This window comes from Sorex araneus, chromosome 11 (genome assembly GCF_027595985.1).
Source record: "Sorex araneus isolate mSorAra2 chromosome 11, mSorAra2.pri, whole genome shotgun sequence".
Lineage (NCBI taxonomy): Eukaryota > Metazoa > Chordata > Mammalia > Eulipotyphla > Soricidae > Sorex > Sorex araneus.
This window is the reverse complement of record NC_073312.1, coordinates 22319727-22336515: the sequence shown is the minus strand read 5'-3', so window position 1 is coordinate 22336515 and position 16789 is coordinate 22319727. Positions and strand designations below refer to the sequence as shown.

Below are 16789 nucleotides of genomic sequence, written 5' to 3'. Positions count from 1 at the left end.
AGGGTTGCCAAGGGGACAATTTAAATATCTCTGAATTTATCATTTGGAAAGTTTCACAAAATAAATGTATCTTTTTGGCCCCATTTCCAGTGTAGATTACAAAGCGATGACACTACTGTTATTTCAACTTTCTCCTGCAAGGAAGAGGCTATTATTCTTTGAAGTTTTGGTTGTCCTGTATCTTTAAATAAAGAAATAGTTCAATAAAATATGACAAATTTATCCAATAAAGTGTCCTGCAACCATTAAAAATGCAGATTATGGGTATCTCAGTCAGAGAGGCCGTGCTTTATACATGCTTGAGGCCCTGGATTCCAGCCTTGGCACCACTCCCCTCCCAAATGTAGATTATACAAACAATATATAAAAAGAGCAATTTTCCTCTTAACAGAAGAGGAGAATACACCTTATTTACAAGTTTCTCTTGTTTATTTTTTCCCTTTTTTCTTTTTTACAGTGCTGGGATGGACTCATATATAAAGCACGGGGCCTCATATATAAAGCAAACTCTGTACCACAGAGCCCCCTGCCCAAGTCCTTCAGAAATTACTTCTGTACTGAGGCACATATAATGCTTACGTCTTTCGGTGACTTCAGTGCCTTCTCGTTTGTTCTTCCTGTTCACGTCCATACCATAGCCACCTGCAGGAAAAAGCAAGAAACCATGAGGCTACACCTCTACCTTCATTTTTATTGAGGTCTCTTATACTTTCTGAGGACTACAAATAAAGTGATTCTTAGGCTTCAAAGCATAGTTCTTTCATGTGCATATATGTGGCTTTTTTTTCCTTAGAAGTTATTTAACTTAGAGTAATTGAACAGCTGTATTTTGGATGCTATTCCTTAGTGCTGGGTTCTTAATTTCCCAGATAGAATTGATCAGGCCGCCCTCTGCTCAGCGCTAAAGGGCTTACACAGAAGAGCCGGGACCAGGCTCTTGACTATAAAACCCCTCCTGTTCTTGCCAAAGCAAGAAAGAACTGAAGGAGGGGCTGGAGTGATAGCACAGCGGGTAGGGCGTTTGCCTTGCACGCGGCCGACCCGGGTTCGAATCCCAGCATCCCATATGGTCCCCCGAGCACCGCCAGGAGTAATTCCTGAGTGCATGAGCCAGGAGTGACCCCTGTGCATCGCTGGGTGTGACCCAAAAAAGCAAAAAAAAAAAAAAAAAAAGAAAGAACTGAAGGAGAACTAAAGGAGGCCTGTCAGAGCACTTAGAGCTCCCAGAGAATTCACGTTGATGCATCCCATACTTCGAGGTGTCCTAGCAGGAGCTCTAGGAAACTGTCATTCTTCAAAGTTCGGATGTGAAAAGGATCTCCGGTGGATCTTATGGGATAAATCAGGTGCAGACTTGCAAGGAACTTGACCCTTTTCATAATCTGAAACTTTCTCTTTTCAGCAACCAGTCCTAGCAGGAGTATTTGCAGACAAAGTAGAAGGAACATATAAAGAACATTGGTGTAAAATGTGCTGAAATATGTGTATTTCTGTGTCATGCTTGCTTTTTTATTGGACTCTCCACTTCCAGGAAGGAAAATCACTGAGCTCTTATTTGCTGTGGACAAGCCAAGCAACTGGGAGTTCAGGGCAGACTTCAAGGGTCTAGATGCTGTGGGGGTGGACTTGGAGACTTAAACTCACAGAGTACAATAAGCATTTCCTTCCCAGCTGGTCTGGTTTTTTGTTTTGCTTTGTTTTGTTTGTTTGTTTGTTTATTTGCTTTTTTGCGTGTGACTCAGCAAAAAAAAAAAAAAAAAAGAGGGGACTGGAAGGAACAGAAATTTGCTTTTCCTGGCTTATTTTTAGGGTGCTTTCAAAATAGATTCTGCAGCAATACACTTTCACTCACAATGCACCTTACTTAAAGATCTCTCCTTTCAGTCTTTGCCCCCTGCCTGGTGACTTCAAAGGACTACTGTCACATCAGGAGCAATGGACATAATACCTAGATGTATCATATTTTTAGAAATACTCAAAAGTGTAATTTTTTTTAACTAGGAAAAACTAACACAGTGCAAACGATATAATTTTGTTTTGTAATTCATTATAACAATGTAGTTTTGTTTTATTTGGGGCCCCAAACCAGCTATGCTCAGAGCTTACTCTGTGCTCCAGGATACTCCTGGCAGTGCTCACGAGACCATCATGCACTACAGGAAATCAAACCCTCACCGGCCACAGGCAAAGCAAGCTCCTTAACACGGTGCTATCTCTTCAGTCTGTGAAATGCAGTGTTGGAAAGTTTATCTGTTATTGTATCCTCTAACACAAAAGTGTCTAGGGCCCATATAAGCCACTCCCTCCTGGATATTAGACCACAAAAGGCAGTAGGTCGGCTGCAGTGAGGAACGAACCAGCACGGGCCAGGTTAGCTTTAGGGCCTTGTGGACCGTGCCAACTCCTTGCTCATCGGAATTTCTAAAACGCAGCTCTAGGCAAGGAAGGAGCAAAGGCTCTGGGCTGGCTGGATCTGAGAGGCCACAGAAGGTCTCTGCAGGTGTGTTTCCTGGTGCCAAGAGGATTGGCTCTATAAAAGGCTTAATGAGTGAGCGCAGCTTCATGAGGAGAGCCAAACTGGACTGTGACTCCGTCTGTGTTCCAGTTATTGCCTGTCCCACATGGGGCAGGGCTAGCCTGCCTGGACACACAAGGCCGGACACCTCTTGAAATCCTTCTTTGTTTGGGCACTAAATGCCTCTGTGCCTTTGAAGCACACTTCCGCCTCTCTTTTTGTTTTCATTCACAAACAGGTCCTTAGCAGTGGCAAGGAGGACCATGCCAAGGCTCCTGGCTGCCCGTGGGAGCCGCCAAGGCTGACCTGTGAACTGACAGACAATGCAGTCCCAACAGGAACTGCTCGGACAACCCCTGGAAACTCGGGCTCCCCACTCGGTTACTTGTTGAAGTTCCATAACGAAAGCTGCAGCCAGCAGCTATGCCAGTCCTGTGGGCTGGACTGGGTCTGTTCCCTGTCCGAGGCTGCCTGCTGACAACACTCTTGGCTACGCTTCCCAGCGTCCTGCACCAAACTTGGCAAGTGTCTTCTTGTTTCTGTACCCAGAAAAAGTACCAGACATTTCTAGGCATTCCTCCTCCCAGCCTCCCAGCCCCAATCCTTGCCTTAACTCCCGAAGATGGAGGTTTTTTATCCCAGCCACCCAGGAACAAAGCCCAAATTCCAGAGGGTACAAAGAAACAGCCTGCAAAGACAGCAGATGGCTGCCAGGCCCCGTGCGGAGGAGCCCGACCCACCTGAATTCCTAAGAGGGTCCTTTGCCTTTCAGCCCCTCCAATGCCTGTTGTCCCATGGCCCTACAGATTGATTTCTAGAGCCTGCAGTGTATCGATTTGGGCTCTATTGAGTTGGCCAAAGATTCTACAAAACTGAGCATTCAAGAGGTAAGAATATATTGGGAGGTGCAGGTCTTTATTTTATTCATCTGTTTTGTTAGCTGTGCACAAGGCAGAGTGCTCTCCCCCCTCACCCTGGGAGATGGAGTCCTTTAAGACAAACTCAAGAGAAAGTGTTCTATACTATAGTTTCCAAAGGGATAGCGAGGGGCTGAGGCACAAACCTGGCCTGCGACCAGCCCACAGGTCCACAGCGTTCCCACAGGATTTCCTTTTTAAGCCTCGCAGAACTGATAGTTTTGAAATTTCTAACTTCAGGAGCAGGAGCGTTACCTGGCTGGGTACCTGCCCGAACCTGTCTCTCCCAGCAGTGCTCATGAGCACATGCTCTTCTTCCCAAAGCTCTACTTAATGGAGGCATGGTGAAGAGCAGAACTTTTAACTTCTCGAATGTGGGAGTCACTTCACTATAACAGAGGCTGAGCAGGTCATTCGACTCTCGATTCCAAAATTATGCCCACTCCCGTCCATAGTCCTAAGAGCCTCTTCCATGGTATTCTTTGGAAGTGGTAAAAAATGGCCGTGTCATTTTCTTATGCCAAAAAAAAAAAAACCAGTCAATTTATAGCTCTTTGTCTACTTATATGTGATTTTAAGTCATTGTGCCATCCTTTGAGTGAAACGGATATTCCCCCCACCTTTATTTTCAAATTTAAAAATGAATGTTCCTTATTCTGCCCAGGAATTGAAAGCATTTTTGCTGCTTCTGTAACTCTAATCACTGTCCACTTTAAAGTAAGAAATTTTACATTTGAAGATCAGAAGTCAGAGAGACAGTCCAGGAGGTAAGGCAGTTGCCTTGTAAATAGCTGACCCCACTTTGGGGCACCCATATGAGCACTGCCAGGAGTGCCCCCTGAACACGAAGGAGGAAGCCCACACTCGTGACGGCGTGGCTTAACATCACCCCAAATTAAAGCCAGACAACACAACACAATGCAGCACAACCAAGTGTGAGAAAACCATCTATTTCCTGCTGACCTGGAAACTCAGAGGGGCCAAGAATGGATGGATGGATGCCCAAGAATGGATGCCCCAGATAGCCAGTGCCAAACCAAAGAGGATAATTTTATAGGCTTTTGTCTGTACAATACCCAGCTGTGGCTTGCCTACTAAACGCATTTGGCACGCTGGATTTTCTTAACTCATGGGCGGGAATGTTGGACCTCTATTTCAGTATTATTTGTGCCACTTTATAACCACATTTTATCGAGTCCTGGTTAATAATGGCAAAGGAGCCAAGTCACACAGACACGGACTCTGGGTTTGGCACAATCTCAAGAACAGGGTTAGTTCAAGGTCAGCTCAGTTCACCAGAACTCCTGTTGTCTCGCAGCCTGAATCACAGCCCGTCACTTTAACTGGCCTTTCTTAAACACTGATGAAGTTTTTGTGGGTGAAGGGAAACGTTGCAAACCAAGCCTCACCCCTTATTGCCTCGAATTCCCAGAAGGGCACCCTCTTTAGACATGCCCTCGCTGAAGCCAGAGCAGAAGCGGCTGAGAAGAAGCAACTCTGCTCCCCACACAAACATCTTTAAAAACCAACCAACCAACAAAACCTCAAACACCCTCCTATATGTTATGGACATAATCATTCAAGAATGAGGCCGCTCAGAAAGAACTGTTGTACCGGAAGTTTTGTCAACACTTGAAAAAAAAGTGGAAGGTGATTTTTCAATTAGCAGCACCGTCCAACAAAACACCTGAGCTAATAACTCTCACCCCCAAACAATTTGTTGGGGCTCAAACTGCCCAGTAAAAGCATGTCCACGGATCACATTTTCTCTTTTGTCTTTTTGCCTTATCCCAAGTTTGACTTCAGGAAATTCCTGCACGAATTTTATCAGTCAGATATTTCACTTTACTTTGGATTAGCAGTATGTTTAGAGTCTGATAAACAACGCTGGCCCAGCCCGTGGGCTGAGGCAGAAACTGCCCGTGCACCAGGCAGCCCAGTATCATCGTTCTCAGTGCTCAGAGGGGCTGTTTCCAGAAGCCTCCATTAACCTCCACTTTAACTTCACCTGCAAATTATTCTCTGCAACCCAGAGGAGCAGAAGTAGATCTAGTGGGGGCGGGGAGAGAGCAAGAGTGAGAGAGGAGGAATGAAGATCACTTATCGTAGTCCAAATAAAGCAATATCACACAAGCCACTTTAAGTACACACTGAAATTAGTAATTTTTTAAAAATCTGGCTGCTGCCATAACTGGCCTTTTGTTCTCTTTCCCACAGGTCAGTCTCATTTCTAAACAGAATGCAGAAACCGGAGTAATCATTTACGATCAATGAATCACTGTACTCAGAATGCTGAAGACAAAACAGCTTCATCAGATTTTCGCCCCCAATAAACATTTAAGTTCCAAATGGCAAGCTTCAAGCCAAAATTTCAGAAGAAAGAGAGGGGGGTGGGTGGGAAGGGGAGAAGGTAAAATTCTTCCTTGTACTTACCTAGTCTGAGATTTGGAAGCAGACTGGAAACAACTTCGAATAAATGCCCCTCACTTCCCCTGACGTTTTCTTCTAGATGTTCGCACTTGCCACTTTTTTTTATCCAGACCCAGTCAAGGTGTGTTAAAGCTGAGTGATCCTTTAAAAATGTTCACTTTTCCGTCTCTCCCCGTTGTTTCTCTCCGTTCTTCGCTTCCGAACAAGTCCTGACAAAGGTGTGTCGTGGTTTACAGCGTTACTCCACCCTTCCAATTATGACACTTGCTGCATTTAAAAAAAAAATCTGCCTCCAGGAATCAAACTTTACAGGAGGCAGACAACTTCTCTTACCAGTTTAGGAAGATTAACCATTTATAAGCCCATGGGGGAAAGGAAGGGAAAATTTGCACACAGGAAATTCTCTTCATGCATGTCTCCTTTTCTTCCTTGGCTAGAGAATTGAAAGACTTACTTAGATCCCTGCCTCTGTGTCATGTGAAAAGCTCACAGCTCCATGCCTACAGTTCATGGTCCAGATAGACATGTGGGGGTCCTGGGCACAAGGGACCGGAGTCCTAGAAAAATCATGAAATTGATGGGATCTACCTCCAGGATCTGTTTCCTTTAGGCTGTCTTTGGCCTCTTTCCCATTCTAACCCAAGTCAGTCAAACTCGCCAGGAGGAGACAGAGGGGGAACTCACTCACGGTATTGATGATTGATGATTGATGAGGACCAAGATATGAAACAATTGGTGGCGATCCATGGGGAAGGGGGAGATATGTAGTGCTTGGGTCTCCGTGCAGGCTTGATAGGTCCTCAGAGCTGGTGATGTGGAGCTGGGCCTGGGGGTCGAACTCGGGGTGTATGCATGCCAGGGATGTGCTCTATTCCTTTGAACTACCTCTTCAATTCCCATAATGGCTCATTGAGGGGGGGTGCGGGAGAGAGAGAGAGAGAGAGAGAGAGAGAGAGAATGTGTTTTGTTTTTACAATTGGATATTACTCTATTATTTAAAAAAATGTTTACCATTCACAATATAACCAGATAAAGAAATATTGACTTCCAAATGTAGTATTAGTGATAGGACTTTCGGTATTTAGAGTGGTTGCTTGAGAAAGTTAAGGCTTTCTTACCCAACAAATCAGGCAACTAGACACTTTTCATTCATCCAAAGATCAGTGTGGCCTCCCCGAGGCTCAGCTATGGTCATGAATGCTTGCTTAACTTCTGGCTCGGTGGGCCTTGAGGCACCAGTGTGAGAGAGACTCTTAGCACTAGTCCCCTGGGAAGTCTGAAACTGAATTTGATGCTGGCATTTCTTTAAAGCCACTCCAATTTCTGCTCTGATATAGGACAACATGAGGTTGGGATTCCTACTTCTAAGGCATCAGTCCAGGATCCTGGGTGGGAATTGTGGGGGTTCCTGCAATAAGGTGCCCATGCCTGTCTATACCCCACCAGTGGAGGCCCTCACACTGCAAAGAGGAAGCAGAGCAGCTGTGGTTTTTGCTTTCTGTCTTGGCACCCGATTTCAGCAATGAAAGCACCCATTTCAGGGTGCTTCCAGTTATCTAGAATGTGACCCACTGGGTTCTTTCTTTCTGAGATGTCTCTGCCTTCCCCAGTTAAGTCCTTACTCTGGCTTCTTGCAGCCAGACATGACTTGATGCTGAGTGTTGAACTTCAGAACAGTCTCTGTCCCTTGCCGTGGTCACACTCTAAGCAAGGAATGTGAGTCTTAATGTGTTGTTTGACTAGGGCTGTTGTATCAAAATGCCAGTGCGTAGAACAACAAAAGTTCTTTTTGTTTTCTCATAGTTCTGGTGTTTTCTCATAGTTCTGATCCCAGACCAGGTTGGCTACTTAGGGGCTCTTCTCGTGGCTAGCAGACAGCCACCTTACACATCTTTCCTCTCTGCCTGCACACCCCCACCGACTGTGGATGTGGATATTCTCATGTTCTTTTCTTTTCAAGTAGACTGTCAGACTGGATTCAACGCACTGTAATGGTCTCATTTTCATTGGATTACTTCTTTAAAGATCCATGCTTCCAAATGCTGTCACATTCTAAGGTATAGTTGCTTTAAGTTTAACATCTAAGTTGACTGGTGGGGTGGGTAAAGACACAATTTCTAACTAATTATATATATAAAAACAATTATGTACCAATATAGAACTAAGAATAAGATTATTATTATAAAGAAAGAATTCTGTAGGAATGTAATTTGGTGCAACTATTTTGGGAAAGGTTATGGTGCTTTCATATGAAGTTACAGAGTTACTATAGGATCCATCTTGGGGTATCTAGCTAAGGAACACAAAAACATGTGCACAAAATATTATATCCACCTCAATATTTATTGGAGAATCATTTATCACTGTATCACCGTGTCACTGTCATCCCATTGTTCATCGATTTGCTCGAGCAGGTGACAGTAGTGTCTCCATTCATCCTAGCCCTGAGATTTTAGCAGTCTCTCTTTACTTGTCCTTCCCAACAGTGCCTCATTGGAGGCTCTTTTAGGATCAGGGGAATGAGACCCACCATTGTTACTGTTTTTGGCATATCAAATACGCCACGGGGAACTTTCCATGCTCTGCTGTGGGGGCAGGATACTCTCGGTAACCTTGCCGGGTTCTCCCAGAGGGAGTACTAGACAATGAGAGGTAGCATTTGTGGCCACGCACTTTTGGGAGCTTTGTTTTATAGTCTATCTCTTGGCCATCGATGGGATTACATGGCACTCAGGGACAGTTTGTGGGTGTGACTGCCTAGCTACTGGAAAAAGGGGGTTCTGGGTGGAGGAGGCCCAGTCCTGATCCGAGTAGGCTTGGAGATCTCAACCCCAGCTGCCACACACCTGGGTTCCTCTGCCGGTTCTTTCATGCGTGAGTGAGGTTCGTCCGAGCATGTGGAGAGTGGCCTTGAGCATGTCTGTGGCTGGGTTCCGGAGGTCTTTGGCTGCTGGGGCTCTTGGGGCGGGGTGGGAAACTCAACCTGCTCCCCCATCCGAGGGGCCCCAGTAAAGACAGCCAGGCATGGGGGCTGGAGACTCCACAGAGAATTATTTATAATAGTCAAAATATGGAGCAACTGAAGTTCCATTGAGAGGTGATTGGATAAAGCTGTACATTTTTACAATGGGATGCTACTATTCAGTCGGAAAAAAGATAAAATTAAGATTTGCCATTCATGATATAATGGAAGGAGCTTGAGAGAATGATGTGAAACAAAATAAGTCAGAAGGAAAAAGACAAGTGGATGATCTCACCATATTTGCAATGTAAATATGTAAATTTGGTAAATAAAAAAACAAAAAGACACACTGGTGGACATTGATAATAGAATTAAAGTTACCTGAAGAGGAGGGAGGAGTAGGAAGATGAAGTGATGTGAAATAAAATTTGGGGGGAACCTCCCAAGTGGTAATCAGTGGGTCTGAGGGCCACTCCCTGGGCTATTTAGCTTGCAGAGCCAACAGTTCAGTGCCAGGGATAAAGATGTGATGCTGTGTGGGCCTTTTAGTGCTGGATTGGGACCAGGACAGCCCTATAGGTGCTTGGAGTCCTTCTGGCTGTGCTCAGGGATGTTCAGGGGCCTCCAGCACTATCCCTGATGATGCTCAGGAGGCAAAATACCTGGATGGGAAGCATATAAGGCTTGTACTATAACCCTGTATTATTCCCTGGTCTGAATCCATTTTTTCGTTTAAAGGAAAAGATTGGAAGTTTCCTCAATGAATTTTGAGGAAAGTTGTCATCTAGGAAATGGATTGGAGTCATAATGTTGTGTCATTACTGGAGCAGCAATGTGTCATTTTATCATTCCTGAAGTTCTGTTCCATGAGCCATCTGTCCTACAGCAAGACTTAATAAGATCTAATGGGATCAACATATTTAAAATGATATTCAGAGGTGGGATATGACTGAACAGTAGAGTACTGGCTTTGCGTGTATGAGACACTGGCTTTGAGTCTAATCCATGTTGAAAACATTAAAGAAACATCAAAAATAAAGCCCAAATAAGTTCTAAAATCATGCTCTCTATACACTTTTCCTTCAAAGTTTATATAAGATAGATCACCTCACTGTAATAATTTAGATTTTTAAAATTCATCACTTATCCACCATAGTATTGCAGATATAATATTCTTCCTCAAGATGTAAACATGGGGGAACATTAATGGCATTTGTATAATATATTTTTAACTTCTGGGTACCATGTAATAGCAGAGGGGAGATATAGTCAGGTTGAAATTTAAACAGAGAAAAGCTGAATGAAGGTTTTTTAGGTGAAGGGAAGGGTTGAGACTCAAGACTGGGAAAGAGTATCTGAGAAGACTCTGAAGTAGAAACAGCTTGGTGAGTATTAGAGGGATGAGACTGGTGCAGGACTGCAGATAAGTGGCCCTAGTGAAAGGAGAGTGACAACATCAGAGAAGGAGAGAGAGAGAAAGAGAGAGAGAGAGAGAGAGAGAGAGAGAGAGAGAGAGAGAGAGGGAGGGAGGGAGGGAGGAGGGAGGGAGGGAGGAAGATAGGGGGAGAGAGAAGAAGAGAGGGAGGGAGGGAGGGAGGGAGGGAGATAGGGGAGGGGGAGAGAGAGAGAGAAGGAGGAGGAGGAGGGAGAAATAAGGGGAAGGGAGGTGGGGAGGTGGAGAGGTGTGGTGGGAAGGCTTGTGGGATTTCTGATCTGCATCAGAAGTGTATGGTGGTGATGTGAGAGTAGAGAAAGGCACAAGGAGAAATGACTGGGAGTTTAAAAAAATTTTTTTTATCTATGCAGAAACAGAGTCCATACTGCTCTGAGTCTTGAACTCTCAGTTCCTTACTTTAATCTGATTGTTTATAACTGAGAAAAAAGAAAAAAGACAGTATCAAAACATACCAAGTTGTAGGCAGATAACACCTTCAAGGAGAACTAAAGGCATCTGAATGCTGACAGTGGAGGGACATGGTCAGTCAATAGCACGATAGCATTGGTATAATTTATTGATGGTTTTTTAAAATAAAGCCGCAGACTAGACACTGCAGTCGTTGACTCAACTGTAACTAGCACAGAAAACCTCTCTCTGTGATCAACAGGGATGGCTTTTTCCTCCCCTTTAGTCTCTCTAATAACATTGGTTTCCTTTTATTTTATTACTTATTTATTTAAAATTATACTTATTTAATCTCATTTATTATCTACATTTTATTTAAAAGTACCCTAATGTTTTTAACATGCCTTACTAAATTTTCTGAAACTTTTTATAATAATCCAACATTCACAGATTAGTTTCATCAGAAGTAAGTAATATGCCAAGGAAAAATGGGTATCTGTTGTTCTTAGCATATGTGACCGATTCATAGTGGAGAAAAAATTTCCCATAGATTGCAAAAGGTTTTCTCATCCATGAAAGAAATGAAAATTCATTCTGGGTGGGAAGTCATTTTTGGTTCAATATCTCACAATGTTTATCTACCACCCTTGTGGTGTTAAATCTCTTAAGAACGAGGCATCAAAGAGATGAAGAGTTCCGTACTGCTCAGGGGGAAAGATGTGCTCTCAGCAGCGAATTCTTTTACAGCAATAGACCAATGGTTTAAAAATTGTGTTCAGCATGATCCCTATGTGAGGAGTAAGAAAAAACAATTCAACAAAACAGCAGGAAGCCACCTGACAGACAGATTTATGGATTTTAATGGCTGTTAGCCAGAGCTCTGAAAAGTCTCATCAGGTGATGAGCTCTCTCTTGTACCGTAGGCCATGATTCCAAAGATGGGCTTGGCCTTCACTGAACATGCCCATACAAGGTTGTCTTCATTAAGATGAAGACTGCGCCCTATTCTCTGGTTTGTGGTTACCGCTGTTTTCCTCACTAAGATATCTCCATGCCAGTACCTAGACTCATGCTGACAACCAGGCCTTGTTGCCTGACACACATTGAATATACATGCCAAAAAAATTCCATTCCATAAGCTTTGGAACTATTGCTACGCAAGTGGTTATGACAAGTTGTCTTTTGGGGAATTTGGTGTTTTAGACATTTACTAGAATTGGTTGCAAATCTGGTCGTTTAAATCCAGTAAAAGCCACCCTTTTAGCAAACTGGGAGTGTTAGTAAATATAGTTGGTCCTGTAACCACAGCCACATCAAAGATACAAAGCAATTCTTTCACACTAATCCACCACTCTCTGTGTGTCCCAGGTAGTCCTCCCCCATCTGTAGTCCCTGGAAACTATTATTCTGATTTCTATCTCCATAGTTTTGCCTTTTCCAGAATGTTATATGTGAAATCACATATTTCACAGCTGACTTGGCTTTTATGATTCATTCTTGTCATTGTGTATGTCACTAGTTTGTCCCTTCCTTTCTAGTCTATTTGTATACATAATATTTTTTTATTCATCCCTTGATGGACATTATAATTGTGTCGATGCCGGGGATCGAACCTGGGTCGGCCGCATGCAAGGCAAATGCCCTACCCGCTGTGCTATCGCTCCGGCCCCCAGAAATTGGTTAAAATTTTTGTTCTTGAATTCATCTTCCTTCCTTGAAGACTGCTAGGACCTCTTTTCCTGTGTTCTGCTAAGGTGACCAGTACCTGTGATCTGTTTCTTGGGACATACATCTGTTTTCCCTAAATTAATCTGCTTGATTGCCCTGTCATGCTGTGCAGTGTGGGAACAGACAAGTATTTTGACCCTAAATAAAAGTACTCACAGTTGTCAAAGTTTCAGTGCAACTCATCCAAATTGAAGGACTCAAACGTAACTCCCTTTTTGTGAAAACCATGTGGAGATCCAACACTTACCAGTACCATAATAAGATGAAAATATTTTTAGAAGATGCTAAGGTATTTGAGACTAAATTTAGTAAAAATAATTTATATTGCTCTGGCATCAAAGAGATAGCTTAAAGGGTTGGAACACATTTTTTGCTTGTGGGAGACTAACGTTCAACTCCCAGCCCCTCATGGTCCCCTCAGAACCACTAGGAGCAATCCCCAAGCACCAGCCAACCAAAAATCCCTGAACACCACCAGGTGTAGAGCAAAAAAGACAAAAGAGACAAAAATATATAATTAAAATGTTAATATAATAATATCTTAAAGCTCAACATATCTCAGAGGTTATTTAATAAGAATGTAAGTAGAAACATTCAGACTCAATAAAATGAACAAGTTCTGAAGATTATTTTTTATTATTATTATTATTATTATTTTTGCTTTTTGGGTCACACCCAGCGATGCTCAGGGGTTACTCCTGGCTTTGCACTCAGGAATTACTCCTGGCAGTGCTTGGGGGACCATATGGGATGCTGGGGATCGAACCCGGGTCGGCCGCGTGCAAGGCAAACGCCCTACCCGCTGTGCTATCGCTCCGGCCCCAAGTTCTGAAGATTATTAATGGCAAAGTCAGGACCAAGTGGTAGGGTTTATTTGATGGACAGGTTTTGCCATGGCATTTGGGAAAGTTGTTTAAGGTATTTTTCTAGGCTTTATGGGGACCAAGTCTATGTCACTAAAACTCAGTGCAGTTTTGGTGGGCTGGAAGATGACTTAATGGAGAAAGCAGCTAACAGTGAAAGATGTTTGAGCACTGTGGCCAGGAGTCTGACACAACCTGGAGCACATATGTGAGCACTGTGTCTAAAGAGTGAGCGAGTACCATGTTCCCAGAGACCAAAAAATTCAGGGAGTTCTATGTCTGGCAAGCACCACCCCATCTCGTCTCGGCAACTATAGCATCAACAGGAAGAGGAGGAGAAATTGTTGTAGTTTTCCACAATTCTCTCCTTATGATGAGTTTAGAGTAACCCTGTTTCTGATACTTTTTTTTTAATCATTCATCCATCCTTCCATTCCATTCAATAAGCTGTAAGCTTGATTATTCTATATCTTGGAGGATACTGAAAGAGCCAACATATTTTCTTGGCATAAATTCAAGTATATTTAATAAGGGAATGTTTTTGCTAATACTGAGCAGATTTAATTTATTTCATCTATGTTAAAAAAGAAACAATAATCGGAAAAGCCTATGTAACAAGGGGCTAAAATTGAAAAGAAAACACTGTCATTTCTGATTATCTCAAATTTTTCACCTCTTTGGGTGATTGCTCCCCAGAGCTGAGAGCTATTGAAATGGATTAAAATTTTAAATGGTTAAGAAATTATAAAATTACAATAAGCAGTCTTTCCTTTCCCCAAGAACCAACAACAAGCAACTCTAACTTTAGTGTAAGCATTTTTTTCTTTGCTTTTCAGGTCACACCCTGCGATGCACAGGGGTTACTTCTGGCTTATGCACTCAGGAATTACTCCTGGTGGTGCTCCGGGGACCATATGGGATGCTGGGAATCGAACCCGGGTCGGCCGTGTGCAAGGCAAACGCCCTACCCGCTGTGCTATTGCTCCAGCCCCCTAGTGTAAGCATTGTATAATAATTTTATTGCAACTTGCAGTGATAGCCCAAGTAAGTTTCAATAAATGTGTGACCACTTAAAATTGCAATTTTATTTTTTGTTTCTTGGGCCACACCTAGAGATGCTCAGGACTTAGTCCTGGCTCTGTGCTCAGGGCTCACTCCTGAGGGGGTTTATGGCATGCGAGGAATCAAACCTGGGTTGGTCATGTGCAAGTCAAGTGCTCTACCCATTCTACTATTTCTCTGGCTCTTAAAACTGCACTTTAGCCAGTAGTTCTGGAAGAAAACTGAAAGAAACCCCAGAAAAACAGAGTCAGACTAAGAAGCATCCGAGTTGTTGGTCACCATATTGACTTACTCTCCATGGCTCCCTGTTTCCTTCTTGGTAACTTATAGGTAGAGAGCACAGCACGGGGTTTCCCTAATGAAGTCGGTATATGACTAGCAGGTTTCCACTTTTGGTGTGTCTGGGTTAACAGGAGCAGCCCTTGGAGAACGGGCCTGGAGAGTTAGGTTTTGTTTGTAAGCTTAAACACACTTAATCAGCCTATGAGATTTCTAGGTTAGGAGAGAGACACACAAAGGGGCGATTGGTGAAAGACAGGAGAGTTTTCTTTAATGCACCGATAAACGGGGCTGTGGGCAGGGAAATCAGGGAAAGAATTTCTTCAGTATCAAGATCTGACAAGTTGACAGTCAAAGGAGATTTGGTTGCAGGAACTGGGGAGGAGTGTTGAAGTAGAAGTGAACGCTGGGGCTGGAGTGATAGCGCAGCGGGTAGGGCATTTGCCTTGCACGTGGCCGACCGGGGTTCGATTCCCAGCATCCCATATGGTCCCCTGAGGGCCGCCAGGAGTAATTCCTGAATGAAAAGCCAGGATTAACTCCTGTGCATCGCCAGGTGTGACCCAAAAAAAAAAAAAAAAAAAAAGTGAACGCTGTTAAACCTTACAGGAGAGAGAGACTCTTTAGCCCTAATGCACTGACGCTCCCTAAGGGGATTCCCTCAGCCCATCAGACGCCCAGTTTTATTAGTTTTATTAAAGTCTCCAATCCACCTGGAACCCCTTTGACTTTGTTCTGGGGCTGGTAAAAGCAAGGGGGGAAATTCCAACAAATCATTAGCTATTTTGCAAAATTAGCATAGTATAGTATTAAAAAAAACTAAAAAGCATAGCATAGCATAGTATTAAAAAAAAACAAACTAAAAATGTCAGGTTTCTAGGACTTGGAAAGGAAATCTTACACATAGCCACCGATTCGCCTTTTCCACGCAGAGATGAAGACTGTAATGCTCCAGGGAGAGAAGTACCCAGTTGCAGAAAGAGGACACAGATCAGAAAAGCTAACTCCCGTGGACAGACTGGCTCAAACAATCTGACATCCACATAGCTTCAAAAGGCCCAACCCCAAAGCCCAATTCACTGCCTGTGGAATCCTGCTGACGGGTCCGCTCCGTGAGACTGAGCATCTGCAAGCCAGCTTTTACCTCTCACCTCTAATGTCCTCAGAGAAAGGGGAACTCTGTGTGTTCTGTGTGTGTGTGTGTGTGTGTGTGTGTGTAGCCAGGAATCACAGACAGCAGGACTATCAGGTTCAGTGCCTATGGGACACCAGGGGTTTGATCTTACGACATATCTTACAAGGCTGCAGGCTAGCACTCTAAGCCCCTGCAGCCAATGCTCTTTCCCTCCAGTCTCCCAAATGGGAACGTCAGAAAACAGAACAAGGACCTTATCAAGGAGTGCTGCCGAGGGGAGGAGTTGGGCCTGCTCCTGGCATTGCTTTCTGCTCCTCAGGAGAGCAAAGTGCTTGGGCGTGCAGTGACCCGGATGGTTCTTAGGGTATTGAACGTGCTGTCCGGGACCCCAGAAATGAGCATTTCGTCCTTTTGCTGTCTAGCAAATACAAAGCCTTTAGTATACCAGGCATTCAATGAAACTCCTTCTCTCCAAGTTTCGGATTCCCGACTTCCGTGCTCCCAACTTTTCCAGTCTCCCTTCCAGAATGTTCTGCAGCCACTGCAGACTCAGCATGTTTCAAGCCATACCTGTTGAAAACAAAATAATAATTAAAAAATTAAATAAAACCACACCTATTGTCTCTCTTGCTCCTACCCCTGTATCTTAGTGTGTGTGCCTGCAGGATCCAGTCTGTATCGGCCTCACTGTAAAGTTTCAGAAAACATTGTTCCAAAGTGGCATAAGCAGAGAAGCTGGGGAAGGAGGACAGAAAAGAAGTGTGCGGGTAAAGAGTAAAGAAAGAGTCAGGTCAGGGATGTGACTGAGCACCATGCCACAGGCCTTGTGATCATGTGTGTGTGTGGCCCTGAGTTTGGTCCTTGGCACTGAAAACAAAATGGAGGGAAGGCAAATATGAAGGTGACAATGAAGAGAAGAGGAAATCGCCGGGTTGGAGGGTGTGAGGGTCCATTGAGACAAGTTTCCCCAAATCAGAGGGAATCTTCAGAGCGTCCAGAACCCTGACAAAAAGGAGCTAGAAAGTATTTCCAATTTCTTTTTTTTTTTTTTTTTT

The 16789-nt window shown here is 43.7% G+C and overlaps 1 protein-coding gene across 1 annotated transcript in view; it reads right to left on the bottom strand.

Moving 5' to 3' along the window:
• The window catches only part of COL17A1 (collagen type XVII alpha 1 chain), a 45909-nt gene extending 40531 nt beyond the window's left edge, over positions 1–5378 (bottom strand). The window contains exons 1-2 of the mRNA XM_055119166.1: positions 5282–5378; positions 580–642 (exon numbers count right to left, since the gene is read on the bottom strand). Of these exons, the coding sequence (XP_054975141.1) occupies positions 580–642; positions 5282–5378 (160 nt within the window). The remainder of the gene's footprint in view (positions 1–579; positions 643–5281) is intronic.
• Between the last annotated feature and the right edge of the window lie 11411 nt (positions 5379–16789).